The 24,526-nt window shown below is 46.8% G+C and overlaps 1 protein-coding gene across 2 annotated transcripts in view; it reads left to right on the top strand.

The window, feature by feature from the left end:
* The window catches only part of LOC147620830 (uncharacterized), a 140,752-nt gene that overhangs the window by 47,539 nt on the left and 68,687 nt on the right, over positions 1-24,526 (top strand). For both annotated transcript variants that reach the window (XR_015270015.1, XM_086825103.1), the window contains exons 6-7: positions 10,309-10,731; positions 10,826-11,073. Coding sequence is in view for 1 of the 2 variants with exons in the window: in XM_086825103.1 (XP_086681229.1) it covers positions 10,309-10,731; positions 10,826-11,073 (671 nt within the window). In the remaining variant the exon portion in view is untranslated. The remainder of the gene's footprint in view (positions 1-10,308; positions 10,732-10,825; positions 11,074-24,526) is intronic.

The following is a 24,526-nucleotide window of genomic DNA, read 5'->3' as shown; positions in this document are numbered from 1 at the left end:
ACTCAGGAAATACCACATAGTTATTTGTTCATTTATTCGTCATTACCATAGCTTAGGTGTAGCTTAGGAATTAGATCTGAATAGGCATGCCGAACAGAGCTGACTCTTTGTTCCTTGATTCTGGAAGTAGTTATATGTACTGTGCACTAAGCGCTTATGCTCATGATTATTCATATTGTTAATGATCACATCTATGGTGTTGTGCTCAGATATTGAAGAGCAACAATGTTCGGTAATCGGTCTGTCATGTATTCTGTTCAATATCTTGAATGATTGAATGTTTGTTAATTGTTTCACAGTATGAATGGTTTAATGTTTAATCTGTAACTTTGGTGCTGGTTTGTACGCCAACAAGGTCATGGTCTTCAACACAACAGATCAGAGTCCAGATGGAGATAGTTTATCTTATGTATACCTTGGGGTTCCTTTTACAGGCCCACTCTTTTCCATGAGACCAGCTGCCGAGGTAAGCCTAGCAGGGCGTGCAGTGATAGACTCAACCACGTGTCCAAGAGATAAAGATATAGAGAGAGAGGGGGAGAGAGAGAGAGGGGGAGAGAAAGGGAATAGGGATCTTGCACAATACATCACACTGAGCGGGGAACATGCCCCGCCCCCTTTCAGGAACTTATTTAGGAACAATCCACGGGCTTTTCCAAGCCAGGACCAATACACAAATGAATACAATATCAAACAAAAGTGTTGATGTCGAGATCGGGCCGAGTCAATGTCGAGGCACAAGATAACTGATGCCGAGCTCACCACGAGGATAACCCACAAAAGACTTCCACCAGGCTAGCACCAAAATCCAAAGTTTGAATCAAACTGATGTTCCCAAATATCCACAAGGCTTTTTGTACCCAACGGACAAAAGTAATCCCAAAAAAGATTCACACCAAGATGAGAGTGTGTCTCCACAAGGAAATTCCACTCCTTTGTAGGGGTTCAAGGAAGCTGGTAGGTGCTGGTTCCGGCAGTGTCTGGAGACAGCAAACAGCACAAGAGGATGGTGCACAGAGCAGCGCACAAGGCAGGTACAGGCTGAGACGGTTGCTGCAGGCCGTGATCGTGCAGACGGCAGTGATATGCAGGAGGTGCTGCTGGGCAGAGCGCTGCAGGCTGTGCACAGGGCAGAGATGGGCGAGGTAGCGCAGCCAGAAAATAGGCAAGGAGGCGGCGTTGCTGCAGGCGTAGGTGGCGCTGCTGGACAGTGGCGTCACAGTTGCAGGCGGAGGCTGTGCTACTGGACAGAGGCGGCGCTGCTGAATAGAGACGGAGCTGCTGCAGACGGCGGCGCAACAAGGTGGAGGCGGTGCTGATGGCAAAAGCGGCGCACAGAGGTCAATCAGTGCACAGAGGGCGGAGCAGCGGTGGAAGTTGGCGTTGCAAAGGTGGTTGCCGCCGGTGCAGGTGGAGAAAATAGGTGGCGTGAGGAAAGTAGAGAGTGGAGATGATGTAGGCGATGGTCCTTCACGAATTCTCCCTCAAGATTCTCCACGAGTCTTCTATGTCTCACCAAGAGGATACATGCTTCTTATATACTTGATGGGGGTCCATGCTTTTGCCACACTTTGCTTTTGTTTTATTTTCTTGCTGTTGCTTTGCCTCCTTGCTTTTGTTTTAATAATAGTCAAAGTTCTTGATTTATGCTTTTAGAATCTTTTGCTTTTTGGCCCTGGAGTAGCTTTTTGAAAAAGCAATTTTTAGCTTTTTGATCCAGTTTGATGTCCTCTTTCCAACGGTGCCCTCAGCTTTTTGGTCAACAAAGTTTGACTTTTGCTTTTTCCTGCTTTTTGATCAAGATTGATGCTTTTCCCAATTCCAACTTTTAGGAGCCCTGTTTCCATTTGTCCATTATCCTGTCCATGTGTCCGAGCATGAGTTCTATCATGTGAAAAGAGCATGGAGGACCAAATAGTTACATTCCCTCCCTCTTACATCACAGTTGTCATCAACTGTGGCATACATATGATTGTGGTACTAGCCCCATCTGGTGCTCTTATGCATCTGGTCTTTTCTCATATATGTGGTGCCTTCTGCTCCTCTGGGAGCATCTTAATGCCTTTCTTTGACCGATTTTCTTATTCTTGATGGTACATGTTCTTCATAGCTTGTAACAGGGGTTAGATATAATAATTGCTTACTCACCTTCTGCAAAAACTAGACACAAGGTAGTCAACAAACAAGTATGCATCATTCGCATCTATTGGGCAAGGTAATTTGGAGCCCAGTGGACTATCACATGCCATAAATCCAAGCATTGTCCACACATCAAAAACAGCACACAAAGTCAAAGAAATCCAAACATACATCAATATGCAATGCACAAATAATGATCCTCCTGTTCATGGATTGTCCTGTCTGGTTTCATCGACACCGTGCTGAGCCATGTGGTCACTAGGACTGCTTAGTCTACCCTCAAGGCCATCTGGTCACGAGGACCGCCCGAGAGTTCATGAATAGTCATCTGGGCCATCTGGTCGCAATGACCGCCCGAGAGTTCTTCCATAGTCATCTGGGCTATATGGTCGCATTGACCGCCCGACTATGAGATCCAATACAGTCAAATGGGCCATCTAGTCGCAATGATCGCCCGACTGCGAAATCCAATACAGTCATATGGGTCATCCGGTCGCAATGACCGCCCGACTGCGAAATCCAATACAGTCATTTGGGCCATCTGGTCGCAATGACCGCCCGATTGCGAAGTCCAATATATTTGGCATCGTTACCGTCCAATGGGTCATCTGGCATCGTTGCCTCCCATATACGAATCTCGTTCTGGCATTGTTGCCGTCCAATGGGTCATCGGGCATCGTTGCCTCCCATATACAAATCTCATTCTAGCATCGTTGCTGTCCAATGGGTCCTTTGGCATCATTGCCTTCCATATACAAATCTCGTTTAGGCATCGTTGCTGTCCAATGGGTCATCTGGCATCATTGCCTCCCTTATACAAATCTTGCTCCTTGGGCTATCGGGCATCATTGCCACCCAAACTAGAGCATGTCCAAATAACCATTATAAGCAAAATAATGATCAATTTTCAGTCCAATATATATACAATGAAGAGGGCTAGAGGTATGATTCCTCCCTCTTGAATCTGTCTTGATCACAAAACGTCTATATGCCTGTACTTCAAATATATTTGGACCAACCACTTCCTCATAAGGTCGAAGTATATTTGGATAGTCCTAGAAGTACTTCTCTGGCATCCATTTTGCATTCAATAGTGAATAATTCTTGAATTCGAAGAGAAACTTTTTGACCACTATCTTTCCTCTTTTTCTCACAGAATGAAACACAATTTGTTCTGGCTCTTCCACCCCTGGTGGATCCTTCAAAACAAGTTCCTCTGGGGATAACCTATACATGGTTTCAATAACTGTCATAGAAAACATTATATATCTTCCAATGATATGAAAGATCCCTATACCATCATTCCCTGACTTTGGCAATCCAAAGATAAAATCCATAGCAATATTCTTCCATAGATCATTCAATGGGTGCAATAATCCTGTTGGTGTTTGTCCATCAAACTTGACCTTTTGACAAACCAAACATTCTCGAATCATGAAGTTCAATGCCCTTCCTCATTGTAGGCCAATAGCAATAGCTCTCCAAAGCTTGAAGTGTAGTCAAGGTGTCTCTATGCCCCATGTAGGAAGGAGCATGGCACTCTTCCACTACCTTGGCCTCAATTCCTTATGTCACACATAACCTCGATTTGCATGATAAGAAAACCCTACTTGATGACATAAAAAGTCAGCAAATTTCTATTCTGCAATTGGTTCCAAAACATCTTTGAAATTGGTAGTATAAGGATCCTTCATCAAAGTGAAATCCATATGGTAACCCATAGAAACTGCATGGGTCATGGGTCTTCGAGATAGTGCATCTGCTACTTTGTTGTCTTTACCATGGGTATGCATAATCTGAAAATGAAATTGGGCCAAATAGCTAGCCCATCTTATATACTTTTCTGATATCTTAGGTTGAGACATAAAATACCTAAGACTTTGATGATGTGTCTTGATAACAAACTCAACACCCATAAGATAGTGCTTCCAAATCTTCAAGGCATAAATGATAGCCTTTCTTTTTCGTATGTGGGTGCGGTCTTTTTGGCTCCTTGAAGTCGTCGACTCTCATAGGCCACGACATGGCCCTCTTGGTTCAAGACTGCTCCAATTCAATCTCCTGAAGCATCACACTCTTACCATGAATGGCTTCGACAAATCTGGAATAATCAATACCGGTTCTTTGCTAGCATAAAGCTTTAGTGCTTCAAAGGCTTCTTTTTCAGCTTTGGCTCACCGAAATCCCACGACTTTCTCTCAAAACATGTAGTGGACTTGCTACCACAACAAACCACTTGATGAACTTCCTATAATAAGAGCATAAGCCAAGGAAACTTCGAACTGCATGCACACTAGTTAACTCTGGCCATTCCACAATAGCCTTGATCTTTTTTGGGTCCATCCTGACCCCTTCCTTGGACACTATATGGCCCAAGTAGTGAATCTCTGACAAAAAGAACTCACTCTTCTTGCCATTCACATACAACTTGTTCTTGTGAAATTTATGAAATACCATATCCAAGTGCTTTCGATGCTCTTCTTCGTTCTTTGAATGCACAATAATGTCATCAAAGAAAGTAGTTGCAAACTTTCTATGTGGTCGGAATATTCTTTTCATCATTCGGTTGAAGGTAGCTAGGGCATTGGTAAGACGAAAAGGCATCACCAAATACTCATGAGAGTCCAAAGGTACTCCTGAATGCGGTCTTGTGAATGTCCTCTGGAACAATCGTGACTTGATGGTATCCACTCTTTTAAGTCAATCCTGCTGAAAATAGTGGCTCCATCCAATCTATCTGATAAAGGCAAAAGCCTTCAATATCATCAATCCTAGGAATAGGAAACTTGTTCTTTACAGTTATTTTGTTAAGAGCCCTGTAATCCATAGTTGGAACCGGACGCGTCCGATTGAAGATTCCAGACGTATGATACGTTGGATATCATACGCGTATGGAAAACAGTTTCAGACGTGGCCTTTTTTGGGGAAAAAAACGGCGTGCCCGATAAAGTTGTGTTAAACAATTCTGGCTGGAGTCGTACGTCGTGTCGCTGTCATCTGTGGGTGCGCTTCTCGATAAAGGTGCCGCTCTCGACGATTGAAGTTGCAGCCTTGCAGGTTGCAGCCACAGCCTCCACCTCCTACGGTCCTACTATCCAAGTCCTCATTCTTCAGGCAAGTGCGTGTTGGTGGCTGGCCCTCTCATCATCCTTCCCATGGGCAATCACCAAAGCTAGTAGGCTGTAGCTACTATTTCAAAATTCATGTTGAACTGTTTGAACTTTGAAGTTGAACTTTGAACTTTGAACATCAGTAACCAGTGGGAACTTGGAAGTTTGAACTTGGAAATTGGAATTTGGAAGTACTAAAGTGTCTCTGAAGTTTAAATGTGTGCAAATTAAATTGTTTATTTTCTTGTCTTTTTTCATGGAAATTAGGGTCACGTATGGTTCAGCCCCAGGGGCTGAACCATACTCCAATCATACTTCCGTACACGTATGCGTTTGCCGTATGGTCCCGTATGGAAAAAACTATGCTGTAATCAATACACATACACCAAGAACCATCCTTTTTCTGAACCAATAAGACTGGGAAGCAAATAGGTGATGAGCTAGGTCGAATCAAACGCTTTTCCAAAAGCTCTGTCACTTGCTTCATAATCTCCTCTTGTTGAGCCTGACTCACTCAATCAGGAGGTCTATTAGGAGGTGAGCTTCTTGGCATGATGTCAATCTTATGATCTTCGGGTCTCTTTTGAGGTAGCTCTCCTGGAAGAGTATCTGCAAAGTAATCTTCATACTTCTTTAGGAAATTTTTCTTTTCATGATTAAGAGTTGAGAGTGACTCATCACTCTCAGATTCCTTTGGATCTCTTACATATATCAAGTATGAGTAAATAGATTGCTTTATTGCTTTAGGAACTTGTACATGACTAATGAGTGGAATGGAATTCCCCTCAACTCCTACATCAAAAGTTACATTCTTGTCTTTAAAAGGAAACCTAATCTTATTTCCTGCCCAATCAATGGCTGGATGTATCTTCTTATACCAGAGCATACCCAAAATCACATCACAATGTCCAACTTTGCCAACAACAAAGCTCTCATGATCCACATAGTCTCCAATCTGTAAGTGGAGCTTTCCCAAAATAGGAGTCTTGGCTGACATTCCTTTAAAAGTGGCACTTGCTGTAATACGAGTTCCGAACCTATCCGGAGGGAGGTTCATGGCTTCAACCACTCGTGGATGGATGTAGTGGTGGGTAGCACCAGTTATCGAAGTGGATAAGTCTTGGTTGGTTTGCCACTTTGCCCCAAGCTTTGAAGAGTTGTCTCTTCTCTGGTGGTGTATCGTCTTAATGTTAAAGTTCTTTAGGTAATGCATTACTTGAGGGCAGTTTGGCTTCTTGGTTTGGTTTATCAGGACATTTTGCAACCATGTGTCCTCCAATGGTCTGGAAGGTCCAAACGATAACGTACATCGTTGATCTTCTTGGTAACCTGAAAAGGTCCATAATATCTGGGGGCAAGCTTGGGTTCCTTGAGCTCCTTAGCTTTTGACTTTATAAGTCTTGCTTTTTCAAATCGCAGTAACACCCAATCCCCTTCTTCAAAAGTGACCTTCCTTCTATGCTTACCTGCAGCTTTCTTTTGTTCGGCTTGGAGATAAAGATAGAAAGAAAGAAAGAAAGAAAGATTTTATTAACGTCTTCTAAAAGACCGAACTCGGCCTATGAGACAAATCAGTGTACCTGTGTGGGGTATCCTCTGCCATCCCAACAAAATGAAAAAGTACTGTACTAAAAAAAAAGCTGAATCTGGGTGTGCAATAAGTACAATGAGTGGGGGGGAGGGGATGGAGCTCTACTACTAGGAGAATGCAAAGCTATATGCATGGAGTATACAATCGTGATATGCAACCTAGCTAGCTCCAACCTGTACCATACTGGGGGTATAAAATGGTATACATCAATGAAGGGGGGAGAGAGATGGGAACAGGGGGTTTCACACAGTACACATGGTTGCATCTGTCATTGCACGCTTCGTTGGGCTTACAGCCGATGCACGTTTGGCGAGAGGATATGCATCTCTAGTCCACCTAGAGAAGCAGTGTTTCTAGGCCCATTTCCAAGAACCCTGCACTAAATGTTGGCTATTTGATACCTTAGTGCGCCCAGCAGTGATGTATGGAGCCCCCCTTCTAGCAACCGGATTTTATTTAGGCAACCTGGAAGATCATAGACTCTAGGTGATGATGCTCTCATGTATGATCAGGAGTAAGCCATCTCTGCCACATGAGATAGTGCTAGCAGAGTTTGGCGCTACCCCTCTGGTCCTAGATGCCCTCTTTCATACCATTACTTATGTTCATCATGTATACACACTTGACTGTGTGCACCTTTCCCGAGATTGGCCTTTGAGTCGTCGATGCAGCTACATCGGGATAGACAAAGCAGATCATGGTTCTATTAGGTGATTGATTGGTTTGATGGGCATGGCCTCGAGATGGACTGCCTTCCTCCCTTCCAATACACGGACTCTCCGTTTTTTGTATCTCTTACAGTAAGAGATCAATCGTCTTATATGATTGGACCTTCCAGGGTTCCACACGATAGCTCACCATGAAATCTCAGTTTTATAGAGAGCAGTTTTTGAGAATTTACGAGGATGGGTTCATTGATGGTCGAGGATACTAACAGAGGCACATGTCGCATGCCATGCGGATACCGATTGGCCAGCTGAGGGTTTCTTCACATTGCATGAGGGTTGAGTCAGGTGGAGCTGAGGGCATTCCGAGATGCATGCATATGCAGAGTATGCATGCACCACTGGTGAGGTGGCGGACAAATGTTTCCATGCCCACCTTACTATGTGGTTCAAGGGAGATTTCATTGTCACTTCCAGGATGGATCGGCCTCCTCCCAGGGATCACATAGTATGAGGTTCAAAAATGTTTAGGCAAGCATTTATTGGAGTTTCGCCGTCATAGAGAGCTCATACTTAGACATCACTTCGAGAAACAGTGTCATGAGGTGTCTCCCAGACCTCCATCACAGATTTCTTTGGGGCGCAGCCACTGACTGTTGTCCAATAGGGGCACCAGCAGGACCAACCACGTCCATGATGGCCTGCATGGACACGTGATCCTGTGGTTCCATGTACACACGCGATCCCTTCCGAGAGCCAGATGCCTGAGATGTAAGAGGTCTCATCCCTCCACCTGGCAACTGTAGATTCAGGATCTCCTTCGATGACATGACGATCTCCCATCACAGAGGGGAGATGTTATGGCTGCTTTGCATTCTATTTGAAGGAGGATGGTGGCACTGTCTGACCACACTTTGTCACTATGTAGTATCACATGGATACTTTTGCTTACGTAGCTAGTTTTGCACAGTTTTTCCTTTTCCATGATTCAGTAATCATCATGGGAATATTGTGCTACCTTTTTGGTCTCATAGCCCCTTTGTGTCTTTTGAAGACGTTAATATATCTTTCTTTCTTTCCATGATTCAGTATTCATCATGGATATATTGTACTATCTTTTTGGTCTCATAGACCCTTTGCGTCTTTTGAAGACGTTAATATGTCTTTCTTGCTTTCTTTCTCTCTATCTTTCTCCCCTTCTTGTTGCTTCTTACTGAACCCTTCCTCTATTGAGAATCTGGGTTCTTAGTTTTTTTCTATAGATTTTTTTGAACAGAGTCATGTTGATTCCATCAAATTATGTCAACAACCTTAACAGCTATATTTAGTGAAGGGGATAGGGCCATTAGGATTTATTTAATATTTCAGGATTTGCCTATTGCATACACGGTATGCTTTTTATCTCGTCATTGATGTCATGTTGTGAGAACGAAAGATGCATGTGCTATGTCGTGATGTATTTCACCTTCAGAGGTAGTAGCTATGGCGAGGGTGACAACAGGCACAAAGGGCTTGGCGACAGGCAAAAACAGGCACAAAGCCCAAATGGCAGGCTGGTGTGCAGGTAAGGTGGGTAGTAGTAGGCAGGGTGGGCAGACAGCAATCAGCAATCAGCAAGGTATTTGGGCAGCAACGATGCAATTGGCAGGAGGGGTAGTGCTGTGGGCAGTCTCGGAAATATGGGCAGTAAAGGGCAACTTGGCAAGTGTGAACACCAGCGGCAGCAGGAGGTGTGTGCAACTGAGCAGGCAGCAGAGAGGGCATTGCAAGGAATGCAGATGCCATGCGGGGAAAAGGGCTGGATGGTATAAGTGAGTACAGGGAGCAGCAAGCAAGACACAGCTTTCCTCGGAATAGGAAAGGGCATTGCAAGGAATGCAGATGCCACGAGAGGGCAGAGGGCCAGATGGTATAAGCGATTACAGGGAGCAGCAAGCAAGACACACCCTTCCTCAGACTAGGAATTGTAGATGTACAGAGGTGATTAGATTCTCAGAATTACTTTTAATCATGTTTTGGCTTGCGTGGTATTGCTATCAGCTGTAGGAATTATTTTGAGTAGAATTACATGGCTCAGAGGGACTGTATATATGAAAGTTTGGGACTCTTCTCTCGTATCAACAGCCTACAGGTGGCCCATATTACTTCCTTTCCATGCATATATGAAAGTTTGGGACTCTTCTCTTATATCAACAGCCTACAGGTGGCCCCTTTCCATGCCTTGCAATCACGTCTATGCCCCCTACTCTGGGGAGATGCTCAGGCAACACATGAACTGCCATGTGTTGCTATGTAGCTTGCAAGGTCTTGAGCTGTCTTTTTGAGGGTTGTGTAGAGAGGCAGTTTCCTTATGTGTCTGGTTAACTTGTCTTACGCTAAAGGCTATTGTAACTGTGCCCATTTAGGTTTGGTCTATTCTATTTTCTAACAATGCAAACATCCCCTTACAACATGCTTCATTGATAAGAAACTGGTAAACGTTCTAGTACATTCTAGCTTCAACAAAGAATAAGGCGGGCACACCAAAATCCCCCCCCATCTCCTCTTACCACCTCTCACCACGAAGAGTGTTTTATAGACTTGAAGACATTAGAACTGAAGCCAAGTTCTTTTTTTTTCCCCTTAAACCATTTCATACCTCTCATCACCATCATCAAGTAATCAAGGAAGAGTGTTCCATAGAGTTGAAGACATGAAATTAAAAGTAAGTGAAGCCCACTTTTTTTGTGGTCATGCCATTTCATATCCACAAATATCTGATGTAGTTTTTGCTTGTTTGATACCAATTTTTTTGAAACAACAGGCACAAACATGGGGGCCTTCCAACTTACAGGATCTCGCAAAGGCTATGCGTACCTTTATACCATCTGGTTGGATGGATCATACCCATTGTTTTGGTCCTGGAGAAGATAGTCGTGCCCTTGCAGTATCCGATTTGTCACCTGCAATCTTACTATTGGAAGATGAACTGATCAAAATATCTGCTGTTCTACTGCATCCAGCAAACCGGATGGATAATGAGAGGGCTTTTCGAAACACAGCTGAATCTGTGTTGTCAGGAGAACGAAAATGTGGTGATGTGTCCACTGTTTACATCTGTGAACTATCAAAAGTCAGAGGAAAGTTTGATCCAGCAAAGGCTTTAGCGAAAGGATTGAAGGCTGGATATAAATATGGGAAGCTTCAAAGAGGGGAATCGGTGATGTCTGACGATGGGGCAACTATGGTAATGGTCTTTTTGTATTCTAGAAAGCTCTTTATTTTACAAAGAAAATGGCTAGATATGTATTTAACTTCTTGGCTTTTTTTTTTGTTTCTAGGTACATCCAGAGGATGTCTTGGGTCCTTCCAATCCTGGCCCTATCATGTTTCTGGTTGACTGCCCTTCTTTATCTTATATCCCATCTCTGATGTCTTCTACAAGTCTTCAATCCTTTTTTTCAGAGACTGGAAAAGTTGTAAATTGTATGGTACATATTAGTCCCACACCTGTGACAAACTCCAATGAATACCGGCGTTGGATGGAAAATTTCAAAGAGACTCATCATATTATGGCCAGACGACAAATGTAAGTAAGATAAGATTGATGAGAGAGAAAAAGAAAGAAAGAAAAGATATATTAACGTCTACGGAAGGCCATATTGGCCTATGAGACAAATCTGTATACAACAAGTCCATGTCCTGAGTATCATGGAAAGAAAAACTGAAACAAAAAGCTAATCCTAGTCATATGCAGCTCATTATGCAGTCACAGTCGTGTAGCCTCTGGACTCTCTCCTCCATGGCTCTGTGGTATCATGCCTGGATCTGGGCAGACTGGGCTTGATGGAGTAGTGATGGTCTGCGTCCGGGTAGTCGCGGTCTCCTGGCAGCTCTGATCTCCGAGGCTCTCTGTAGTGTGAGCCCTCGTCTCGGGAAGTAGATGATACAGGGGGAGGGGGATGTGGCTCGTTGATAGGCCTGAAGAAGCTGGTGATCTGTGGCTGGGATCTCTGGCTCTGCACCTATAGAAGCCTCTCTATGTCAGTGTAGCTCAAGGAGGAAAAGGCCTAAGCATCTCTGATCAGGATACTCCATCACCGGAGCTAAGTGGGCCAAAACCTTCTTTGAACAAGCAGTGGTATCTCCCTCTGATCTCATAATATACAGGGAATCTGCATATGTAATGCTCCTCTGTCGCTACCTCTCTGTGTCATAATCTGCATACTCTGTCCTCTCTAGGGGTCTGTGCTGCTCTCCTTGCCTCAATCTCCAGATTGTGAGAGGAAACTCTGATCTGACCAATAGTCACCCTCATAGTGTGAGACGTGTACATCCATATAGCGTGGGCGTCTGACAAATCCATCCTCTGTGAATGAGAGAGAGAAATGAAATGATATATTAACGTCTTCAAAAGGCCAAAATGACCTATGAGACCAAAAAGGTTACAACAATTGGTGGATCTGATACAATGTCTGTGTAAGAAAAGCTAAAAACAACTAACTGAAACTGAAATAACTATGAGGAAAAGTACCATACTAGGAGCTCCTAATGGATAACATCTGGGAGGAAAACTCCAGCAACAAAGGTAAGCATCATACACATCACTATCCAAAGAAGTCTCTCATCGGTCGATGGCGGATATCCTCAATGTAATCCATGGTGAGTACTCTGACTGGACGTCTCCCATGCCGTGCTAGTATGGTCCTGATCCTCTGTTGTAGTCTCCGCCGGTGTCGAGATGGGCCTCTCATCTTGGGGCGCCTGGACCGCCCCAGCTCTATAGCGCGATCAATCAGTGTACCTCTAGTGCGGCTATACTGTGGGGTTAGCTGCAATGCCTGCTGGCCTGACTGCTCAATCTCTGGTCGAAAGAAGTCTGTAATCTGCCTCTGTAGGTGTCTCTCCCTCTCTGATCCCCTCCCTCTCAAGAGACCCTCTCTATGTCTACGAAGCTCCAGCAAGTATAATCCGAGGCATCTCTGATCCTGCTATCTCATGACTCTAGAAAGTGGTCTGAAACCCTCTCTAAACAGGCAGTGAAAACGACCTCGTATCTCATAATATACTGGACAATGACATATGTAATGTAACTCTGTCTCTGGCTCCATCTGGCATAGCTGACAAATCCTGGCCTCAGCTGGTACTCCTCTGAATCTGCCAGTCTCAATCTCTAGCTGGTGTGAGGATGTGCGCATCTGAACAATAGCACACTGTACCCCATGAGAAAGATGAGTATCCATGTAGCTGGGTCTAATCACAAAACCATCCTGCGTGAGCTGGAGAAGATGATCTCTATAGAAAGCCATCTTCGTACCAAGCTCCTGTGTCAGCTGTATCCATGTCCTCCTAGTGTCCAGCTGAATCAGGTCCTGCCTGATAAGTCTGGTAATCTCTGCCCGTGTGAGAGAGAGGGAGGGTGCATCCAGGGAGTACTGAAATGGAGGTAGCCTTTCCATACTAAAGCCATGCAACTGGAACCAAGCTGTCATCTGTGCATACCAACATGATCCGTCTCCCTGTGATGCCAACTGTCGTGAAGACTCCAGGGCTAAGCGAGCATATCTGTCTCTAGGGACAGCCCAAGTGCTATGCATAAAGGAGACAGATCGAGTGAGTGCCTCGACTACCAATGGGGGGGCAGCCATCTCTGCACGGATAATATCATGTGGTACGGAGGCCTTGGCCCTAATCATCCGGGAAATCATAGAAACCAAGGGCCTCTCCATATGTCTCCATCCATCAGTGCTACCAGCTCGGCTGTGGTGATCTACTGAGGGTCCCCATATCTCCACTCCATACAGCATGGCTGAAGTGACCAAAGTGTCAAAGAGCCAGAGCTTTGTTCGAGGTTCCTGAAACTGAACCTGCGAACACATCCTCTCTAGTCTCCCCAATGCTGCATAAGCTCTGGTCAATCTGGTCTCCGCTGCCCTCCTCAAGGAAAATAGTGGGCCATTGAAAACCACACCAAGGTAAGTATATGCATCTGTATACTCCAGTCTCCTGACCATATGTAAAGGTGGGTACTGACCTCCTAACCCACTGTGCTGTGGTGTTAAACACCATCACCTTGGTTTTACCAAGGTTAACAGACAATCCACTGTCCTGTGCAAAGGTGTGCAATGCATCCAAATGACGCTGCATCCCCTCTGGAGAATCTGAGATCAGCACAATATCATCAGCATATAATAACAGCGGAATCCATGTCCCTGCTAGCTGTGCTCCTCTGTCACCCTCCCGCTCTACATAGTCTGAAACCTCATCCACGTACATCCCAAATAAGGTGGGAGAAAGGGGGCAGCCCTGTTTCACCCCAATAGTGGAGTGAACCACCTCAGATATACCCTGAGTAGTACGTACCTGCCCCACAACTGTCCTGTATAAAGCCATGATTCCCCAAATCAGCTCTGTGGGCACTCCCATCTCCTGTAGTCTGCGCATCAGTCTAGCTCTCGGTACTGTGTCAAAAGCTTTGCGGAAATCCACAAAGCAACAATGAATCCTCCTGCCATATAATCTGCCCTCCTCAAAGGAGGATCTCCTGAACCCTGCCTGCCCTGATGCACGTATGCCCTCTCTCTCTGGCCATCTACTCAACTCCTGCTCAAGAATAGATGCATATAATCTAGCCAATGTGTGACCAATCATGATGGTACGATAATTCCCAGGAAGCATGGGATCCCCTGACTTGAAGATAGGCACAATCGTGGACATATTCCAAGTCTCAGGAAAACCCTCACACATGGCTCGGTTAAACATCATAGCAATAAGTTCTGCAAGCATATCTCTGGCATGAATAAAGTGCTCTGCTACCAAACCATCATGATCATATGCTCTCCGAGTCCTCATCCTGTCAATAGCTTTCCTTACCATCTCAGCAGTAAAGAAAGCACATGTCTCTGGGCATGGCTCCGATGGGTCTAGCAGGGGCGGTTGTCCTGCTGCTGTGTACAGGGATGCTGCATACTCACCCCAAATCTCTGTAGAGGTAATGGCTGGTGATGGTGAATGCTCATGGAATAGTCTCCATGCCTCGCCTGAGTCCTGACTCATAAAAAACTGATACAAATCCCTCTCTAACTGAGCAAGATAAGCCCTCTTCTTCCGTCGCACTAGGTGCCGGAAGGTAATCCGTGACTGTCTGTGAGTGGTAACACCCATGAGCACCTCTCTCTGTAATCTGATCCTCATCTCTCTGCACTCCTCATCATACCAACTGTTCTGGGGCATGTTCCCAGATCGTCTCCGTGTAGGCTGACTATGGGGATATGCATCTGATGCTGCAGCATGAAGCGTATCTATCAATATCTGAGTGAGCTCATCTAATGGCCATCCTGGCTCCTCGGCACATAAGCGTCTGTATATCTCATCCATGTACACGGTGTCAGTCTCCCTCGTAAAGGTATAACGAGTGTGTGTGGAGACCTGTCCCAATGGAGCGGTGATGAACTGAAATGTAGGAGTGAAGGACAAGATAGCATGATCCACTGCTATTCCAACCGGCCTAGTGCCTACCATAAAATCCTGAAAAGAGGGAATGAGACTGGGCTGAGCCATAACATAGTCCACTGTACTAGCACCATGCCTATGTGGAAAGCAAGTGAAACCGCCCGATGTCGGGAATCTCTGTAGGCCATTCAGGATGGCCAATCCATGTGCAGTCCCTATGTCTATCAAATACCGGCCATACATTGTATGCTCCTCATCCTGTGAGAGTCTAGATAGGCCCATATCCCTAACATCAAGCTCCCCCAACATCTCCTCTGAGGTATCATAAAATACTGTCTAGTTATGGGCGGTCCTGGCATTGAAGTGTAGTATGCGGAAGCTTCGGAGAAGGATCGGTACTTCAAAACTCAGAAAACAGCACTCTCTTCGCGACGGAATTAACGCACAAAACTGAAAGACGATGTGCAGAAAATAGAGAGAGAAGGGGGAGATGGAGAAGGACACAGTATTGGGTCCCAATTACCCTCTGTAGGGCCCCCACCACGGATGGTGTATTTGCTTTATTAGAATGATGTAAATCTGAAACAAATACAAAGTACTTGACCTTTTCTTGGCTGGAAAACCTGCCCTTGACCTTCAGTCCTTCACCCCTTAGCTTTAGCAATGTTCTTGGCTGTCCTGGCCCTTGGTTGCTTGGAGCTCTTGGTGAATTATGAGATGCATGAAATGAATTATGACTTGGGCTTTTATACCCCTCCTATCATCCAGTCGGCCTGCTCATAACAGCCCCACGACTGAGTCTTGTAATAAAATGTGTTCACACTTTAATAAAGTGTTTTCTCACTGGTTTAGCCCCTGTCCAGCCTGCGCATGACCCTGGGACAGCACCCTGGCTGCTGGGCATTCAACGCAGAGGTGTGGGGACTGCCCCTACACCTGGCCGCCTACTGTCTAGGGCTTAAACCCTCTGTCGGCTGCCTGTCCAGAGGCTCTGGAGCTGGCCGACTGCCCCTCCAGCCCTTGCCTTGGCTGGTGGGCAAAGTCTTGGGCCCTCCTGGCCCCTTGGGGGTGGTTCTACACCTCCCCCATGCCCATCTAAGTATGCACATGCAAATACCTACACTGGGGTAGCCCTATGGGCTGGCCCCATCTCTACATGCAAACTACATGCCTACAGAGGCCTGGCATCCAGTTGCAAACCAGATACTCAGCACATCTGACATCATTCCAGAGGGAGACTCACAGCGCGGACTGGCACTGCTTCATGTGCAGGACAATGCACACCTGACCTCGGACGACTGAGATGGATCCCTGGCTGACTCGTCCCGGACTGGGCTCACATGGGACCAGTTCACCATCCCAGGTCCTGCACCTACTGTACAGAATGTCCACGTGGCATCCAAGTGCGGGATGCACGTGACATCCCCTTCTGCTTAACTTGACGGAAGCTGCATAGCCTCCAAATAATCCGTCAATAAAGCCGGATAGTCTTCGAAAAATTCTTTGTCGAGCCATACCGCTTCATGAGTTCCTCGGTCCTCAAACTTCGTGAGGAACTGTCGTAGTCTTCGGCCTGAGCCATGCTTGAAACGGTGCAGAAGGATCTGTTCTGGAACCATTACTTCTGCTTCATCAATGATGTCTGGTTCCGCTTCGTCTTTGACCTCTGAAGGGGGTGGACCTGCATATGGCTTCAACCAACTGACATGAAATACATCGTGCATAGTCCAACTCGGAGGTAGCTTTAACTGCATAGACACCTCATTAATCTTTTTCCGGATGGGGAATGGTCCGAAGCTCCTGAAAGACAACTTTGGGCATCGCTTGCCCACCTGCTTCAATCTTTGCTTCATAATCCGAAGATATACCCAATCTCCTTCCGAAAACTTCATGTCCCTTCGGTCTTTATTGGCCTGTCGAGTGTAGGCCTCTTGCGCTTTAGCCAATCTGTCTTTAACGGACTCTAGGATCTCCTGGTAAGACTCCGTCACTCTGTTCGCCTCCGGTACTGAAGACGATGTCCTGGTTAACAACGACTGGAAAGGCCTTCCAAACGCTGTCTCATATGGAGTCCTGCCAATAGCTGAAGAAAACGAGTCATTCAAAACAGCTTGAACTAAAGGCAGAAACGATTCCCACTTACCTTGCTGATCGTGGACATAACACTTCAGCACATCAAAGGCCAACTGGTTGTATATCTCTGTCTGGCCATCTGTCTGTGGGTGGAATGCACTGGAAAAATTCAACTTAGTACCAAAATTATCAAACAATGCCCTCCAAAAATGACTGGTAAACTTGGCATCTCGGTCTGACACTATGGTCCTAGGAATCCCACCAATCGGGTACCAATGCCGAATGAATAGCTGGGCAACATCCTCGGCGGTCACATTGGCCCTGCAAGGAATAAGCATAACAAATTTGCTGAACCTGTCAACAATAGTCAAACACTGTGTATTACGCTTACTCGGACTGGGAGGCAGATTTGTGACAAAGTCCATAGAAATGTCTTGGAAAGGACCCTCAGGAATTGGCAAAGGCTGTAACAACCCTATCTTCTTTCCACGAGGAGCTTTCACCTTTTGACAAATGTCACAGCGTTGTACATAAGTAAACACATCACGCCTCATCTTTGGCCAATAGTATTGCCGTTCTAACTTCTCCAGAGTCGAATTCATGCCCCTATGACCACCTGTAATGGCGTCATGGGCATCATGGAGAAGAGCTGCCCGGAATGATTTCATGACACACAGTCGGCCTTTGTAGTAAAGCCAACCATCGCGTATCAGAAAATGGCATGGTCCTGTGGCATCCAATGCCTGTTCCCACTGTGTACCGAATTCCTCGGAATCCGCGTACATGTGCTTCATGTCTTCTAGTCCTGTACCAACAAGGTCTAGTCTAGTGGTCTGAATCGCAGCTACTTGTCCCTTCCTGCTCAAAGCATCGGCCACTGGATTGGCCTTTCCTGGAAGGTACTCAATCATACCACCGAACTGCTGGAATATCTGACTCCAGCGGTGCTGTCGATCACTCCACTGTGCACTTGGCATCGTCTGAATCCAGCGCAATGCCTGATGGTCAGTGCGAACCTCGAATTCACGGCCATACAGAAAATGTTTCCAATGTTTCAAGGCCTGAATGACTGCTAGGAGTTCACGATCATAGACTGAGTAATTCTTTTCAGCGGGCAGTAACTTACGAGACATGTAAGCTACTGGATGACCATTCTGTTGTAATACACCTCCAATTGCGATGTTACTCGCATCGGTGATCACCTGAAATGGTTCGTCCCATGAGGCAAGGGCTAAACAAGGCGCTTCCGACAAAGCCACCTTGAGGTTCTGGAATGCCTCCAACGCTCGTGGAGTCATTCGAATCTTTTGCCTCCTTGTTTTCACTCCCTTTAGCAGATCGGTGAGGTCTGCCGAGAGATCGGAAAACTTGTCAATGTGGGTGGAATATGCCTGGCATATACCCACAAATGATCTAATGTCATAAGCAGTCTGAGGTACTTCCCAGTTAACAATCTCGGCCACTTTAGCCGGATCGAGTCGAATGCCTTCGGCACTGATTATATATCCCAAGTAATGTACCTGGAACAGATAAAATTCTGACTTCTTTTCATTGACATAGAGCTCGTTGCTTTCCAGCAACCTAAGGACTTTCTCCACATCAATGTCATGCTGCTCAACTGTAGCTGAAAATATGAGTATGTCGTCCAAAAATATGAACACACACACTCCAATCAACTCCCGGAAAATACGCATCATCATGCGGTTAAATGTAGCTGGGGCGTTCGTCAAACCAAATGGCATGACCACAAATTCATAGTGGGCCCGTTCTGTACGGAAAGCTGTCTTGGGGATGTCCCCCTCAACAATCCGAACCTGGTGGTACCCACTCTTTAAATCCAATTTAGAGAACACCTTAGCTCCATTCAGCCTCTCGAGAATATAGTCAATTCGAGGCATCGGGAATCTGCTCTTGATAGTCAGCTTGTTGAGTGCACGATAATCGACACACAACCGAGAAGACCCATCTTTCTTCTTGACAAATAAGATCGGTGCTGCAAACGGCGACACGCTGGGGCGGATGAAGCCAGCTTGCAACAATTCTTGGAGTTGGCGGTCCAACTCCGATTCCATTGCCTTAGAAAGGCGATACGGAAACTTGCTCGGGGGTTCCGAGCCTGGGAGGAGATCAATTTTGTGATCCTCCGGTCTGGACGGGGGAAGCTGGGGAGGGAGACTGTCCCGAAGAAAAATCTTCTGGAACTTTTCATGGAGAACCGAGTACTTCTCGGAAGCACTGGCCACCGTCTGGGCTGTCTGGACGTAAATCATCGCACATTGTGCGCCTTTCCTGACTGCTCGCTTAGCCTGCAAGTGGCTTATGAGCGGAAAGTTTGGAATACCTGGCTCACACTTAATGGTCACAGGGGTGTTTGACACATTCCGATCAATCTGGAACGTGTGCTTGTCCCACTTGACATCAGGAAGGAACTTGTGAAACCACTGGATACCCAAAATTATGTCTGCTCCTACAAGAGGGGCAACCATAAAGTCACGCACAAACTCTATGCCCTGAATGACTAACTTAGCACCTAGAGCTTCATACTTGACGCTCGTTGTCATACCTGTGCTAAATCCCTCAACCTGTTTGCCCACCGGAGTCAGCTCGAAACGGGCACGCCTAGCGGCCTCTTCCGTGATCACATCCTCCGTACTGCCGCTGTCAAACAAGACAACGACTCTCTGGCCACCTATGTAGCCAAAGGACTTGAGCAATTCGTTGCGCTCATACTCCTGGTCATGGGCGCCCTTCTGCTTATCTTCGAGCTCCCGGCTAATAATTGCTCCAACTGAAGCACCGGGGGTTGAAGAACTAGGGGTAGCCACTGGGGTCTGTGTGGGAGCTGTGCTCACCACGGAAGCTGTGGAGGCGGCGGCGGGCTTTGGAGGCTTCTTCGGACAATCCCGAGAAGTATGTCCTTTTGTGTGACAAAAGTAACATCTACCCTCCTTCCTGTACTGAGCAAGCTCCTCAGCACTTAACTTGCCACCTGTCTTGCCTGCCTCCGCTTTCTGGTCTGGAGTAAGCTTAGACGCATTGTTCGAGTTCTTGGAGCCAGAGGCTCCCGGGCTCTGTCCTGGGGAAGACCCCGTCTGGTTCTGGCTTTTGCCCCCCGAGGAGTTAGCCTTGGGAGAAGCCGGCTGGGAAGTCTTGGGCTTGCCACCATTGTGTTTCATTTCTGCACTCTGCGCAAGCGAGAGTGCGTCCTCAAAGGTGGCTGGTCTAAACATACGCACCTCCCATTGGATGTGCGTGTCCAGGCCATACAAAAACTGCCCTTTCTTGTCCGCATCAGTTAAGCCTAGTTGTAGACACAAGGTCGAAATTCTATTGGCAAACTGAAGGACTGGTTGCGCATTCTGACGCGCACCCCTGAACTCGTCTTCGAGTCGCTCAAGGTAGTGGGGCGGTAAAAACCGCTGCTTAAGGTCACGGACGAACTCGTCCCACCCATAAGCTGCCATACCTGATCTGGTGTGGGCATGAGCCCACTGAGTCCACCAAGGAATGGCCTCACCTTCCAAATACCAACTGGCTAAGATCACTTTGTCAATATCTGATTTCCTAACTGCGGCAAAGTAAGCTTCAAATTGATGTAACCATGAATACAGAGTAGTGGGATCGAGTTTACCATTATACTTACTGAAGTTCATTTTCTCGGGAAAATGATTCGAGGGCGCCGCCGGTGTCAATCTGGCGTCCAAAGCTCGGAGGTAACGCTCGTGTTCCACTCGTCGCATGGCTTCGTCTTCTCGTGGTGATCTACTGAGGGTCCCCATATCTCCACTCCATACAGCATGGCTGAAGTGACCAAAGTGTCAAAGAGCCAGAGCTTTGTTCGAGGTTCCTGAAACTGAACCTGCGAACACATCCTCTCTAGTCTCCCCAATGCTGCATAAGCTCTGGTCAATCTGGTCTCCGCTGCCCTCCTCAAGGAAAATAGTGGGCCATTGAAAACCACACCAAGGTAAGTATATGCATCTGTATACTCCAGTCTCCTGACCATATGTAAAGGTGGGTACTGACCTCCTAACCCACTGTGCTGTGGTGTTAAACACCATCACCTTGGTTTTACCAAGGTTAACAGACAATCCACTGTCCTGTGCAAAGGTGTGCAATGCATCCAAATGACGCTGCATCCCCTCTGGAGAATCTGAGATCAGCACAATATCATCAGCATATAATAACAGCGGAATCCATGTCCCTGCTAGCTGTGCTCCTCTGTCACCCTCCCGCTCTACATAGTCTGAAACCTCATCCACGTACATCCCAAATAAGGTGGGAGAAAGGGGGCAGCCCTGTTTCACCCCAATAGTGGAGTGAACCACCTCAGATATACCCTGAGTAGTACGTACCTGCCCCACAACTGTCCTGTATAAAGCCATGATTCCCCAAATCAGCTCTGTGGGCACTCCCATCTCCTGTAGTCTGCGCATCAGTCTAGCTCTCGGTACTGTGTCAAAAGCTTTGCGGAAATCCACAAAGCAACAATGAATCCTCCTGCCATATAATCTGCCCTCCTCAAAGGAGGATCTCCTGAACCCTGCCTGCCCTGATGCACGTATGCCCTCTCTCTCTGGCCATCTACTCAACTCCTGCTCAAGAATAGATGCATATAATCTAGCCAATGTGTGACCAATCATGATGGTACGATAATTCCCAGGAAGCATGGGATCCCCTGACTTGAAGATAGGCACAATCGTGGACATATTCCAAGTCTCAGGAAAACCCTCACACATGGCTCGGTTAAACATCATAGCAATAAGTTCTGCAAGCATATCTCTGGCATGAATAAAGTGCTCTGCTACCAAACCATCATGATCATATGCTCTCCGAGTCCTCATCCTGTCAATAGCTTTCCTTACCATCTCAGCAGTAAAGAAAGCACATGTCTCTGGGCATGGCTCCGATGGGTCTAGCAGGGGCGGTTGTCCTGCTGCTGTGTACAGGGATGCTGCATACTCACCCCAAATCTCTGTAGAGGTAATGGCTGGTGATGGTGAATGCTCATGGAATAGTCTCCATGCCTCGCCTGAGTCCTGACTCATAAAAAACTGATACAAATCCCTCTCTAACTGAGCAAGATAAGCCCTCTTCTTCCGTCGCACTAGGTGCCGGAAGGTAATCCGTGACTGTCTGTGAGTGGTAACACCCATGAGCACCTCTCTCTGTAATCTGATCCTCATCTCTCTGCACTCCTCATCATACCAACTGTTCTGGGGCATGTTCCCAGATCGTCTCCGTGTAGGCTGACTATGGGGATATGCATCTGATGCTGCAGCATGAAGCGTATCTATCAATATCTGAGTGAGCTCATCTAATGGCCATCCTGGCTCCTCGGCACATAAGCGTCTGTATATCTCATCCATGTACACGGTGTCAGTCTCCCTCGTAAAGGTATAACGAGTGTGTGTGGAGACCTGTCCCAATGGAGCGGTGATGAACTGAAATGTAGGAGTGAAGGACAAGATAGCATGATCCACTGCTATTCCAACCGGCCTAGTGCCTACCATAAAATCCTGAAAAGAGGGAATGAGACTGGGCTGAGCCATAACATAGTCCACTGTACTAGCACCATGCCTATGTGGAAAGCAAGTGAAACCGCCCGATGTCGGGAATCTCTGTAGGCCATTCAGGATGGCCAATCCATGTGCAGTCCCTATGTCTATCAAATACCGGCCATACATTGTATGCTCCTCATCCTGTGAGAGTCTAGATAGGCCCATATCCCTAACATCAAGCTCCCCCAACATCTCCTCTGAGGTATCATAAAATACTGTCTAGTTATGGGCGGTCCTGGCATTGAAGTGTAGTATGCGGAAGCTTCGGAGAAGGATCGGTACTTCAAAACTCAGAAAACAGCACTCTCTTCGCGACGGAATTAACGCACAAAACTGAAAGACGATGTGCAGAAAATAGAGAGAGAAGGGGGAGATGGAGAAGGACACAGTATTGGGTCCCAATTACCCTCTGTAGGGCCCCCACCACGGATGGTGTATTTGCTTTATTAGAATGATGTAAATCTGAAACAAATACAAAGTACTTGACCTTTTCTTGGCTGGAAAACCTGCCCTTGACCTTCAGTCCTTCACCCCTTAGCTTTAGCAATGTTCTTGGCTGTCCTGGCCCTTGGTTGCTTGGAGCTCTTGGTGAATTATGAGATGCATGAAATGAATTATGACTTGGGCTTTTATACCCCTCCTATCATCCAGTCGGCCTGCTCATAACAGCCCCACGACTGAGTCTTGTAATAAAATGTGTTCACACTTTAATAAAGTGTTTTCTCACTGGTTTAGCCCCTGTCCAGCCTGCGCATGACCCTGGGACAGCACCCTGGCTGCTGGGCATTCAACGCAGAGGTGTGGGGACTGCCCCTACACCTGGCCGCCTACTGTCTAGGGCTTAAACCCTCTGTCGGCTGCCTGTCCAGAGGCTCTGGAGCTGGCCGACTGCCCCTCCAGCCCTTGCCTTGGCTGGTGGGCAAAGTCTTGGGCCCTCCTGGCCCCTTGGGGGTGGTTCTACACCTCCCCCATGCCCATCTAAGTATGCACATGCAAATACCTACACTGGGGTAGCCCTATGGGCTGGCCCCATCTCTACATGCAAACTACATGCCTACAGAGGCCTGGCATCCAGTTGCAAACCAGATACTCAGCACATCTGACATCATTCCAGAGGGAGACTCACAGCGCGGACTGGCACTGCTTCATGTGCAGGACAATGCACACCTGACCTCGGACGACTGAGATGGATCCCTGGCTGACTCGTCCCGGACTGGGCTCACATGGGACCAGTTCACCATCCCAGGTCCTGCACCTACTGTACAGAATGTCCACGTGGCATCCAAGTGCGGGATGCACGTGACATGAAGTCCCCCAGGAGAATGATGTCACCATCCCTGGAGAACTCCCAAATGTCACCATCCCTGGAGAACTCCCAAATGTCATCATCCAAGAGAGAGAGAGAGAGAGAGAGAGAGAGAGAGAGAGAGAGAGAGAGAGAGAGAGATATTAACGTCTGCAAAAGGGCAAAATTGGCCTATGAGACAAACAAGTAGCGCTTGGCCAAGAAATCCCTCTTGGCCTCCAAGGTGGGAAAGCGTAAAATGAGAGCTCTCTCCTTCGAGCTCTCTCCTCCATTCTTGTCTTTCTTGCCCACTCTCCAAGCCCCCGTGTGTGTAGGCCTCGAAATGCCCATGCGTGTGTATAAATCTTTGGCTTCCTCCTCTACATTGTCACCGTCCTTAAGCCCCGTGATCCACACATGAAGTTCCCTTGTCTTTCTTCTTTGTTCCTCCTCAATGGTTAGGTTGATAATCTTCGAGGTAGATGTGCTTTCGGCCTCCTTGTTCTTACCTTTCTTGACCACTTCTATCCATTTCTCCGCTTTATCTACTTGCTTTTGCGTCTTCGTGAGCACCTCCACCCACGAGGAGGTCTCCCGGGCTTTCTTTTCTTCTCCCTCTTGAAGTGTTTTCACTTGGGCCTTGATGGTGTTCAGCTCCTCCATCATGACGG

Source organism: Cibotium barometz, chromosome 31 (assembly GCF_041138505.1).
Source record: "Cibotium barometz isolate CiBa-2024 chromosome 31, ASM4113850v1, whole genome shotgun sequence".
Lineage (NCBI taxonomy): Eukaryota > Viridiplantae > Streptophyta > Polypodiopsida > Cyatheales > Cibotiaceae > Cibotium > Cibotium barometz.
The sequence above is the reverse complement of the archived record's forward strand: the minus strand, read 5'-3'. Positions and strand labels throughout refer to the sequence as shown.